This window comes from Triticum dicoccoides, chromosome 3A (genome assembly GCF_002162155.2).
Source record: "Triticum dicoccoides isolate Atlit2015 ecotype Zavitan chromosome 3A, WEW_v2.0, whole genome shotgun sequence".
Lineage (NCBI taxonomy): Eukaryota > Viridiplantae > Streptophyta > Magnoliopsida > Poales > Poaceae > Triticum > Triticum dicoccoides.
The window spans coordinates 85,363,251-85,375,987 of record NC_041384.1 but is presented as its reverse complement, the minus strand read 5'-3'; the positions used below and the strand labels follow the sequence as shown (position 1 = coordinate 85,375,987).

Below are 12,737 nucleotides of genomic sequence, written 5' to 3'. Positions count from 1 at the left end.
TTAAAAAACATGATGGCGTAGATCATGGTAATTATTGTTAATTGATATTTTCCTTCTATGTACGCAGCACACAAGGCTGAGTTTCAGAAAAACAAATATATGGTGACGTAGATCATGGTAATTCTTGCTGATTGATATGATTAAAATAGGCACATGTTGGAGCGAGATCATGGTAATTATTGCGTAATTATGATGGCGTAGGTCATATGGTAATTGTTGATAATTGATTATGGTAAATGATGTGATATAACATTGAGGCAATCCGGTCCATTGAGAGATGGCGGATGTATGGCTGAGATGTAATCTTCCTGCCACAACTCGATTGTTTAATAGTAGTAGAGATGTTGCACACTTGCATACTCTAGAAAAAAAAGAGGCAATACATCTAATAACCATGGTGGTGCCATAGGAGTGTGACAGACACACGCATATCATAGCTGTTGTTCAGACAACAGATTAGGAAGGCCTCTACTGTGCACTACCCGATACACTGACTTGAAAAAGAAGGAAACATTATACATCTATGTCGTAAGCTAATCACAGAGATATGCAACAGAATGAATATCAATTAAAGCATAAGCAATTACTAGGAGTGAAGTTAAGAACATGACAAAGAAACCATTTCATTCTCAGGTAAAGCGTAAGATTTCAATGGATATATGTACAATGGACATATTGTACTCCCTCTTGAAAAATGTCACCCACCAATACCATTAACAAGTTTCATCGTTCAAAGCTGTTTATGAGCACCACATGAAACTATTAGCAGATTTCATAACATAACCAATGAAAGCAAGTGTAGACTTTAACGACAAGAGCGGAATGCAAGGACTTCTAAACGAGTCATGTATCTGTGCATCATACCATGTTTCCATTTACACTTTTATAAAGCGTAAGGCTATAAAAAGAACAGGAAGGAGAAGAAACGAAAACAAGGCCAAAACATTGGAGAATATCTATCCTTTACACCTTGGGAAGGAGTGGAACTTCTGTTGTTGCTACGTTGAGAGCGTGGTCACTTTGATACACTAAAAATGAAAAACCAACTGAAATCTGAAAAGACTATTCAATGCTCGTCATCCTACGAAGCAAGAGCACAGCGTTGCTGGTGTATCCGCTTCAGGAACTGCTAGACTGCAAGGCAACAAGGGACGCGTAGGCACCACCTGGCAGGCGAAGCAGCTGCTCATGCTGGCCTTCCTCGGCGACCACCCCGTTCTTGACCACTGCAATCTTGTCGGCGGCAGTGATGGTCGACAGTCGGTGAGCCACGACCACGGTTGTCCTCCCGACCGTCACCCTGTCCAGGGCCTCCTGCACCATGCGCTCCGACTCCGCGTCCAGCGCGCTGGTCGCCTCGTCCAGGAGCAGCAGCTTGGGGTTCTTGAGGATCGCCCTGGCGATGGCTATCCGCTGCTTCTGCCCACCCGACAGCTGCACCCCGCGCTCGCCGACGCTCGTGTCGTACCCGTTTGGGAGGGTGGAGATGAACCTGTCGGCATTGGCGGCCTTGGCGACGGCAACGATCTCATCCTCGGATACCTGCTCCATCTTGCCGTACGCGATGTTTGCTCTGATGGTGTCATTGAAGAGGACCGGCTCTTGGCCTACCAGACCAATCTGCTGCCTGAGCCAGGTGAGCTTGAGGGTCTTCAGATCCACCCCATCTAGAAAGATGCCGCCAGAGTCAGGATCGTAGAACCTCTCGATCAAGGCTATCACTGTAGATTTCCCACTTCCGCTTTCCCCGACAAGCGCAACAGTCTGCAACAAACAACCAGGATGACAATGCATGAGATCAGTGGCGGAGCTAGCTCAATCTATGCAGCTACAGAAAAATATATTCTTCAGAGAATATCCCCCTGGCCTTAACATAGCTCCGCCACTGCATGAGATACTGAGATCTGCGTTAGTGCTTTTGTTTCACTCCAGGGTTTAGTACCAACCACTCATGATGTTTCAGTTCTGGGCACTAGTTTTAACTTAGCCAACAAACTAGCTGCTGTAAACTACGGTATTAACTCAAATGCAGTTGCATTGCTTAAGATTTCTGAGAAACACTTGGTTCTTTTTTACTTCTCTGCAAAGCTACTGTATTAACTCAAATGTTAGGTGCTGGTATGGTCTCTGTTATCGAGACAGATGGTTTCTCTTAATGGAAATCGGAAGGGGAGGCCCTTCTTTTATTAATTTTTTTTAACTCAAATTTCATCGCATTGCTTAAGATTTCTAAAGGAACTGAGAGCTCTGTTTACATTGGGTTATGTTCTATCCACTTTTTGCCCCAGTCAAGTTATTTTTATCTTGTTCAAGTTCTTCTATACATCAGATCACTTCAACAGTACTGTAAAAAGTGGGAGAAAGCCGAAAACCAAATGTACCTTGCCAGATGGTATCCTCAAGCACAAATCTCTGAAGATTTGCACATCGGTCCGAGCAGGGTACTTGAAGCTCACGTGCTGCAACTCTATATTCCCTTCCACTGCCTCTAGTGTCGTTCCTACCTCATGGCTTGCGTCAATCTTGGATTTCCTATCAATAATCTTGAAAATGGAGGCAGCTGCATTTTGCACTTTCGCAAAATCCCGAGCAAGGGAACTCGACTGAGAAACCCCAACAGCCATCATGGTTAAAGCAAAGAAGACCTGCACTTTCAAGAAACAGCAGCGGCAATGAGAAGAAGACCCAGATCAATTATTTGAGTCTACGAGTTGTTCGGTTCTCACCCTGAAGACTTGCCCAACTTCTGCAGTCCCATTGTGTACAAAGCAAGCTCCAACGTAAAAGGATATGGCATAAAAACAGAAGAGCAACGCGAATGAGAATCCATAACCCACACCACTTATAGCGCCCTGACGAACTCCTTGTCTCACAGGACCTTCACATTTCTTTCGGTAGCTTTCAATTATCTTCTCTTCTGCACAAAATGAAGCAACAGTTCTGATGTTACCGATTGCGTCAGTGGCAATTGTGCTCGCTTGTTCATACATTTCCTGCAGGCAACATTACAAAGAATTTCAGCTAATTACCACACAATGATATGATCGCCATGAAAAAGGAATAACAGACCATATACCTTGGCATCAGCACCAAAACCCCTCATTAACCTCGTTTGAGCATAACTCTGTGCAATCACGCAAGGAAGGAAGCACAATACAATGCATGCTAGTTTCCAGTTTGAAATCATGGCTATTACAATACCGACAACAGCAGTGCTTATGCTTTGCACTATCAATGACAAGACATCCCCAGCAATGCTTTTAACAGACGCCGCATCCCCTGATAGTCTGGAGCCTATTGCGGCGCTAGAGAATTGGAACAATGATTGAGAATCAGGAAACAAAAAAATGATGGCATTCTACAATATTGATGTATCAGATGAATAAGTGAACACAGAAGTACCTGCTGTTCAGAGGGTCATCGAACCATCCTATTTCCTGGTAAACAACCCGACTAAATGAAACCGCACGTATGCGCTCGATAAGTTTACCACCTGCCATGTTGAACAAAGCGTATTGCAATGGGATGACAAAGATGGAGATCACACCCAATATCACATACATCTCTGCCCAGAATACGGAGTCTTTTCGCAATTGTTGTGGCGGTTCATAGAATGTGTTAATGGCACTTGAAAGCAGCATGCCGAACACAGGAAGTATAGCACCATTGGCTGCAGCAGCAGTGCATCCTAACAGAAGGATTGGAATCTCAGGCTTATGGAGGTACAGCAGGCGTCTGATCACATTCTTCCCTGACTTGGCATCATCAACCCCTTTGGTTTCATGTTCATGCAATGAGAATGTTTGCGAGTTTCTTCTCCTTCCACCCTGTGGTGAATATCTACTCATAGATCTCCCAAAGGATGGCTTTATACTGCTATGTTGACTTGCAGAATTTGCAGTATCAGATGCTGATTGTAACCTGCTGGAGTCATCTCCATGAGATCCCTCCCTTTTCGTATTAACCTCTTGCAGCCGTAAAAGTTGGGAGTAGGCTCCATCGGGATCCTTTATCAACTCAACATGCGGCCCTGTTGTGCAAACATGCATTTAGAGCTTGTTTCTAACATCAAAATCTGAAACTTCACCCTTGCTGAATAAATGCAATAAGGCTAGCTAAAAGTGATGCAGAAATTCAGCTTACCTTGCTCCACAAGCTGTCCACGGTGTAGCACTGATATTGTATCAGCATTTTTTACAGTGCTCAGGCGATGCGCTACAACTATTGTGGTTCTGTTCACCATGATATTATTTAGTGCATCTTGAACTACACGTTCAGACTCGGCATCAAGTGCGCTTGTAGCTTCATCAAGAAGTAGTATGCTGGGGTTCTTCAAAATTGCTCTTGCGATTGCAATTCTTTGTTTCTGTCCACCAGATAGTTGTGTTCCATGCTCACCAACCATTGTATCCAGTCCCTGGTAATAGTTGTCAACTTATAATTAGGGGTGAAAATAATACTGCTAAAATACAAGATTGCAGAATGCATGAGAAGGGATTAACTGGGCATACATTTGGTAACTTGTCGATGAACTTCGCAGCATTAGCAAGCACAGTTGATATCCTAATTTCTTCCTCTGTCGCACCCTTCTTTCCATATTCTATGTTTTCTCGTATAGTAGTTGTGAAAAGAATAGGTTCTTGGCTAACAAGCCCTATTTTCTGCCTTACCCAGCTAAGGTTTAGCTGTTTCAGATTAACACCATCCAAAAGAACTTCACCTGATTGTGGATCATAGAATCTCTCTACCAAGCCAATTACAGTAGATTTCCCGCTTCCACTCTCCCCAACCAGTGCCACCGTCATGCCAGTTGGAATGGTTATAGAGAAGCCATTGAAGATAAGTTGCTCAGGCCGTGCAGGGTAACTGAAATGGACATCTTTCAATTCAACATTTCCAACAAAGTTCTCCAATATAAGACCACTCTTATCACTTGCGTCAATCTCAGGTTTTCTATAAATGGTTGCAAACATTTTGTGAGCCGCAATCTGTCCTGATGCAAAAGCAGTTAAGCATGGAGAAGACTGTCCAAGAGCCCTACAAACAATTAGATGAAACAAACGTCATGCAAATGATGTCAATTTAATTTGAATTTGGAGCTTTGTATCTCGAAAATAGATGCTGCCATGCAAATGAAAATACTAACATTGCACCAGTCATGATGGCCATCAACACATTAATGATATAGCCACCAGTATATCCCTTTTCAATAATCAGCTTTGCACCATACCATACAGCTAATCCATAGCTGCAGAAAACAATAAGCAGAAGTGAACCAACTCCAAGGCCCCCGGCAAAACCCTGGTGGACTGCTGACTTGTATGATATTTTCAAATGCTCTTTGTATTCACTAATTGCTCTGCTCTCTCCGGTGAAAGATATCACCTGTTTTCATGAAGGAAATGAGAAGTTAGCTAGGCGCAAGAATTATAAGGGTAATAGTTATGGAAGATAGATATACCGTTCTGATTGATCCTATTGTCTGTTCAACCACTTTCCCTGCTTCAGCATAGGCCATCTGGGAACGGTTTGATAACTTCGATAGAACAAGTGACATGACTGCAGCGGCTGCTACAACAGGAGGAATACTTGACAACATAACAAGGGACAGAAGCCAGCCTCTTGTAAATGCGATGATAAATCCACCCAGAAATGTTGATACCAGTTGGAGAAACTTGCCCACCTTCATAAATAGTCAAATTAAAGTGTGTTAAACCACAAGTTTCTAGAGATGATGTTCTATGCATTACACACGATCTTGCTACTGTAATCAGTAAAAAGAATCTCAACATGCACCCAAGTGCAAGTAGTTTTGTATTGGAGGAAAGCATCAAGATGACACGGGTATTACAGCGGCGAGCAGGCGACTAGCACACTGATAAGAAATGGACAAAATAACAACAGAAACAACCTTAGCTAGCCAAAAACGAACGGTAAAAGGAAGCACTAGCCCACCGACAAAGCCAAATCGGGAGGCCTAGCATGCTGTAATCAGTAAATGTGTATACTGGAAATAGCCTCAATTTTTTTGCATAGTTGAAACTGCAAAGCTTTTTATAAAAAACTAACATACATCAAAATCACAATTCACTTAAAATAACTCTTATGATCTTTATAAATCCATGCAAAGGAGACATATACTTGAACTAACTTGACCTCGTTGTGTGATAATTTGTAATAGAAACAGAATAATGAAGGTATGCATTAAAGTACCTGAGAAATGGGAAAATCATAAATTTAAAATTTAACAGGGAGTCCATGGATAAGATATGGCTCACCTTTTCTCCAATTGCATCTTGAATTAACACTGTGTCACTAGACATCCTTTCAATAACTTCTCCAGTTGACGTCTCCACATCGAAAAATGATATATCTTGTCTAAGTATGGTCTCGAGGTACAGCCCACGGATGCGTGCAGCCTGTCTTTCTCCAGTCACCATCCAGCATGACACCTCTGCATGCAGAAGGACAGTTCAAAGAGATAGTACGATAATCATATGTATCCAATTGCAGTTTCTGACATCTTTATGAAAAATAATACCAAAACCAGTCTCTAATATGCTTCGTACAAGAATGAGTAGGATGGTCTCTTTACGGAAGTATTTGCCCATATCCACCTCAACTTTTGGTTAAAAAAGTATACATCAAAGCTTACAATTAAATTATTGCAAATATAATTAGAGTTCATCAGCTGGTTGGATTATGTCTTCTCTTTTACTCCAAAAATGGAAATTCTAGTGATTTTATGTTTTCTTCGGTTGGTGTGAAAAAACTGGTAATATAAATAGTTAGCTTCTGGTGCGCAATACTCTTCCAGTGCTTCGGTGCAACAATATGCAAAAACCATTAAACTGGTCGTGACAAATTCCATAAAGTTCTTAGAACTTTTACATAAGTAAAAAATGCATGCCAAATAAATAACCTCAAGATATGAATGGGTAGGATGCATCACATATACTAAGCCAGAGACAAATTTATTTCCTTAAGGGGCATAAATGAGTACAGTAGAATTAACTGGTGGGTCTGGCATAGCATATTATGAGTGTAGTTAATAAATCTCATCAACAAATGGGTAGTGATACATGCATATAATTTACTTCCTTTCCAGCATTGTGGCAAATAATTTCTGGTCTTCATTTCATCCAAATTAGGATTGCCAATTTTCTAAGCAATAGAAATCATTCATACTTTTCAAGAAGAACAGCATATTCAGCATATGCATCTTGAATCGAAAGTTTCTATATATGCAGAGTCCTGAACAGGTGGAGTACACATTTATTTTGTAAGAAACTACGTAAATATCCATGAGCCAAGCAAATATGGATAACATGTGAGAAATTTACACCAGAAGACAATATGGGATTATGCACTTCCAAACTGCTTCTATAACAGAAATGATACTTTTGATACTTACGAAGAAACCCTGCCACTCCAGAAGCTAATGCTAGATACACAAATCTGACAGCAACCTGTAAAGACAAAAAGGCATACAATATAAAATGGTGAAAAGTAGTGCCAATGTAAAACCAGCAACTCAGATTATAAATGCCAGCTGATGAAACTTCATTTTCAGTAAGAAGTACTACTACTGTACTACATGTTCAACTTGACAGTAAAGAGCATCAGGCATGAAACATAGAAACAGAAGTAATATACATGTACACGTCAAATAGCAATTAGTACTGCATAACATTCCTAGGGGACGAGAGAATACAGCCAGCTAACTTTGAGATACAAGCCCTCACAAAAAACACTTTGAGATACAAGCGGACCTATATATATTCTACCGAACCATTTCCAATAGTGTTTTGGACATTCGTGCATGGAACATTTTGACCATGAAAAGGACCGGCCCTATCAAATTCTGCTGGCTTTGGTGAGGAATTCGTTCTCTTAGTTATGAAGTTGTGATCACACAGTCATCCTTACAAAATTCGTTAGCAGAGCAAATTAAGATCCATATATCAAACAGTAGAACTTTGGTACTTGCCACCTTTCGAGATCCATAACAAATCGTGAAAGTTCTGGTGATCTGGAACTCTAAATTACTACGTACACAGCACGGGAACATCGAACAAATTGATCACAAATCAAGTAAGCTCCATACCAAAAATAGCAACGCAAATTAATTAACTCCATACCATAAATATCAAAAGGAACTAATTATGCTCCATACCGGGAAACAAATCGGAACAAATTACTAATGATAAATATGTGATCGACACTCTTCTCAGATATAACTAAATCAATCGCCAAAAGACTAAACGTTCGGTCTGAAGGGTTCGATTTACTCGAGTCCGACGCTGCCTATTCCAAAACCCTCGAAAACTCTTGCAGTAGGAACCGGAGGTGCGAAGAACTGGCGAGCGAGCAAGGCGGGAGCAAGGCGAAACAGGCGGGCGAGGAACTACTCCTAGCCGACGCGGCATTGAATCGTCGACCGCCCAGGAACGCGAGGGAGAGGAGAGGGAACCCTCGACGGGGGCGGGAGCGGGGGCGGCGCGGACCTTGGAGACGGCGTGGACGAGGTCGGCGCGGTGGGCGGGGCCGAAGGCGTCGACGAGGTCGCCGACGAGGAAGGCGAGGAAGGGCATCGCGACGCCGTTGGCCATGGCCGCCGCGGCGCTGACCGCCATCAGCGCCGCGTCCCGCCGGTCCGCGAACGCGAACAGCCGGTACATCGGCACCCTCTTCGCCGCGGCGGCGGCGCCTCCCGCTCCTCCCGCTGGCGCCATCTGGTGCCGAGAGACCGGTCCGAGGCCGCCGGCGCCTCCCCGCCTAGCGCCCTACTCTCTGCGCCTCGCGCTGCCGTGGGAGGGGAGGGGCGGTGCGACTGCGATGGTGTGTGCATGGGTGTGTGTGGCGCCCCTCCTGGTGTTTAATGTGGCGGCGGGCGGGGTCGATCGCGTAGCCGCCAGCTGTCTTCTTGTTGGTGGAATCTTCTCCGTCCTGTTTGTTTTGCCCCGGCGTGGGTTTATCACTTTATCTCTCCCACCCTCTCTCTCTTTCCCCGGTATAATTCTTGGACTCGTCGGCTCGTCAAAATCAAAAAAAAAAAAACTCAAATGTGGTAGCACCATTTTGGATAGCCAAAGTGCCAAACCCATTTTTGCCGTTGCCGTGTAACAAAATCCTAGTCGCAGACCTATTTTGTGTCGTATGTCAGGAGCACATGTACTCCCTCCGTCCAAAAATACTTGTCATCATAAAAATGATGTATCTAGAACTAATGATGACAAATATTTCCGGACGAAGAGAGTACGTGTCATGCTAGGAACAAACAAGTCAGGGACAATACTACTAGCGTGTTGGGTAATTTTTCAGAAGTGGAATGGGACGTCTCAGATCTGGAGACAGCTCGGTGGTAATGCATATCTTTTTCACGAATACGCATAGAGCGTATCATTTAATTGATAGGGAGAGGAGTTTACATGCGCTTGGCCAAGCTACACACTCGTGGCCAGACCTACGCAAAGTTACGGTTACAAGGTTCGATCAAGGCGGTTCAAAAACAAAGGAGCGCAGTCCTTTTGCGCCAGCCGTGGCCCACATTGCAGCCTCGGCCAGAGCGGCACGGGAGGCCTCGGTCACAGATGGGCGGACGTCGTCGAAGGTGCAGGCATTTCTATGCTTCCAGAGGGTCCAGGCGACAATAATCACAAGGGAGGCCGTGCCCTTGCGAGGAGAAGCTGGGGCAGAGGACGTGGATGCCTGCCACCAGTCGAAGAAGGGCTCGTGGCCGAGAGGAATGCTGCTGGTGAGTCGAAGCTTGGAGAATACCTCGTGCCACACCATCCGAGAGAAGGAGCAACCGATCAAGAGGTGTTGCATGGATTCAGTGGCCTGGTCACAGAATGCGCAGGCGTGGCTGTGCAGCAGTCCGTGGCCCGCGAGTCTCTCGCTTGTCCATCACCGGTCTTGTAAGGCCAGCCATATGAAGAACTTGACGCTAAGAGGAGCCCAAGTCTTCCAGGTGAGTTTGGCATGCGGGGATGAGGTGGAGCCGAGGAAGAGAGCATTGTAGCAGGTTTTTGCAGAGTATGTGCCATTTGCTGTCCATCGCCACCGAAGAATGTCGGGATGCCCGGAGGTTGATAACGGAAGTAGACGCCTCCATAGCTCAATGTACTGAACTGTCGCCAGGGGACCCAAGGCGCCAACGATGTCCTGAACCCAGGACCGGTCCTGCAGTGCGTCGGCCATGAGGCGGCGTTGGCGGCGGCGCTTGGGCACCATAGCAAAGATGGCCGGCGCAATCTTGGCGATGCACTGGCCATGAACCCAATGGTCGGTCCAGAACTTGCAAGTGCGCCCATCACCAAGTTCCCACCGGGTGGAAGCACGGAAGATGGCCTGCGTCTCGGGGTCGGCAGGGGGAGGAAGACGGCTCCAGGGGCGCGTCTGGTCCGTGGCCTGAAGCCAGAGCCAGCGAGTGCGGGGGGAGATTCCAGTGCAGCGCAGGTCGCGGATGCCGAGCCCGCCAAGCTGCAGCGGCATGCAGACGCGGCGCCAGTTCACTACGCAGTGTCCAGAAGCGGAATCTTTCCTGTCGTGCCATAGGAATTCACGGACGAGGCGGTTGACCAGTTTGAGCACGTGGGCGTTGAGGGCGATAGCCGCGAGCAGATACCCAGGCATGGCGCAGAGCACATGTCGAACCAGGGCGAGCCGCTCACCGCAAGACAACAGGGATGCCCTCCAGGTGGACAGCTTCTTGCGCATCCGGTCCACTAGCGGCATGAGGTGCGAGGAGTGGATCCTTCGGACCGACAGCGGCAGTCCTAGGTAGGTGATAGGGAAGTGCTTGACCGGGCAATCCAGCTCAAGCCCTATAGTCGCCTCATCAACAGGGGAGCATTGGATTGGAGTTGCAGAACACTTGTCAAAGTTGGTGCGTAGGCCGGAGGCACCGCCAAACACGGACAGCAGCTCCCGGAGCGCGGCGAGGTCATGCCGGTCTGGGTGACAGAAGAGCACCACGTCGTCGGGGTAGAGAGATATACTCGAGGCCATGTGGTGGGGAGTGAGCTGGTGTAGAATTCCAGTTTGGACCGCACGCAGAATGACGGAGTTGAGCACGTCGACCACGATGGTGAAAAGCATCGGTGACACCGGGTCGCCCTGGCGCAACCCCTTGGCATGCCTGATTGGTGGCCCAGGCGATCCATTGATGAGGACGCGTGTGCTCGCGGTGGAGAGCAAGATGGAAATCCATTCCCGCCAATGTGGGTCGAATCCACGGTGGCACAAGACTTGGAGGAGAAATGGCCAGGAAACCGAATCGAAAGCGCGGGCAATGTCGAGCTTGAGCAGGACGCGCGGGAGCTTGCGGTGGTGGAGGTACTTGGCAGTTTATTGGACCAGGAGAAAGTTGTCGTGGATGCATCTTCCGGCGATGAATGCGCTCTGATTGACAGAGACAAGCTCGGGTAGCTTAGGAGCTAGGCAAAGGGAGGCAAAGGGAGAGCACTTTGGAGAAAAGCTTCGCCAGGAGGTAGATGAGGCTGATTGGCCTGTAGTCGGCGAGCGAGGACGCGTCAGGCTTCTTGGGCAGCAAGGTGATCAGCGCCTCATTGAGCTTTCCGAAGCCAAGGCCGTTGAGAGCATAGAGCTTGTTGAATGCCTCACAAATGTCCTTCTTGATCACGGGCCAAGCGGAGCATAAGAACTCAGCGGCGAAACTGAAGGAAATATGCCCTAGAGGCAATAATAAAGCTATTATTTATTTCCTTATATCATGATAAATGTTTATTATTCATGCTAGAATTGTATTAACCGGAAACATAATACATGTGTGAATACATAGACAAACAGAGTGTCACTAGTATGCCTCTACTTGACTAGCTCGTTGATCAAAGATGGTTATGTTTCCTAACTATAGACATGAGTTGTCATTTGATTAACGGGATCACATCATTAGGAAAATGATGTGATTGACTTGACCCATTCCGTTAGCATAGCACTTGATCATTTAGTTTGTTGCTATTGCTTTCTTCATGACTTATACATGTTCCTATGACTATGAGATTATGCAACTCCCGTTTACCGGAGGAACACTTTGTGTGCCACCAAACGTCACAACGTAACTGGGTGATTATAAAGGTGCTCTATAGGTGTCTCCGAAGGTACTTGTTGGGTTGACGTATTTCGAGATTAGGATTTGTCACTCCGATTGTCGGAGAGGTATCTCTGGGCCCTCTCGGTAATTCACATCACATAAGCCTTGCAAGCATTGCAACTAATGAGTTAGTTGCAAGATGATGTATTACGAAACGAGTAAAGAGACTTGCCGGTAACGAGATTGAACTAGGTATTGAGATACCGACGATCGAATCTCGGGCAAGTAACATACCGATGACAAAGGGAACAAAGTATGTTGTTATGCGGTCTGACCGATAAAAGATCTTCGTAGAATATGTGGGAGCCAATATGAGCATCCAGGTTCCGCTATTGGTTATTGACCGGAGACATGTCTCGGTCATGTCTACATTGTTCTCGAACCCGTAGGGTCCGCACGCTTAACGTTACAATGACAGTTTCATTATGAGTTTATATATTTTGATGTACCGAAGTTTTTTCGGAGTCCCGGATATGATCACGGACATGACGAGGAGTCTCGAAATGGTCGAGACATAAAGATTGATATATTGGACAGCTATATTCGGACACCGGAAGTGTTCCGGGTGATTTCGGAGAAAACCGGAGTGCCGGAGGGTTACCGGAACCCCCCCCCCCCC

At 45.9% G+C, this 12,737-nt stretch overlaps 1 protein-coding gene across 1 annotated transcript; it reads right to left on the bottom strand.

Annotated features, from left to right (window-relative positions):
- Positions 1-804: 804 nt before the first annotated feature.
- LOC119267298 (ABC transporter B family member 11-like) lies at positions 805-8,696 on the bottom strand. Its single transcript, XM_037548667.1, has 12 exons — positions 8,508-8,696; positions 7,415-7,469; positions 6,279-6,454; positions 5,462-5,683; positions 5,147-5,385; positions 4,512-5,037; positions 4,144-4,417; positions 3,403-4,030; positions 3,077-3,305; positions 2,727-2,993; positions 2,382-2,645; positions 805-1,764 (listed from the first exon to the last, which is right to left on the bottom strand). Exons 1-12 carry the CDS (start codon positions 8,679-8,681, stop codon positions 1,120-1,122), a joined length of 3,699 nt encoding a protein of 1,232 aa, XP_037404564.1. The 5' UTR covers positions 8,682-8,696; the 3' UTR covers positions 805-1,119.
- Between the last annotated feature and the right edge of the window lie 4,041 nt (positions 8,697-12,737).

Excerpts from the sequence above, each read along its gene's own strand:
- LOC119267298 (XM_037548667.1), bottom strand. The coding sequence starts at position 8,681 with ATGTACCGGCTGTTCGCGTTCGCGGACCGGCGGGACGCGGCGCTGATG. Across the intron at positions 5,038-5,146 it reads GCCATCATGACTGGTGCAAT|GGCTCTTGGACAGTCTTCTC; the intron begins GTTAGTATTTTC and ends AATTGTTTGTAG. Across the intron at positions 1,765-2,381 it reads TGAGGATACCATCTGGCAAG|ACTGTTGCGCTTGTCGGGGA; the intron begins GTACATTTGGTT and ends TGTTTGTTGCAG.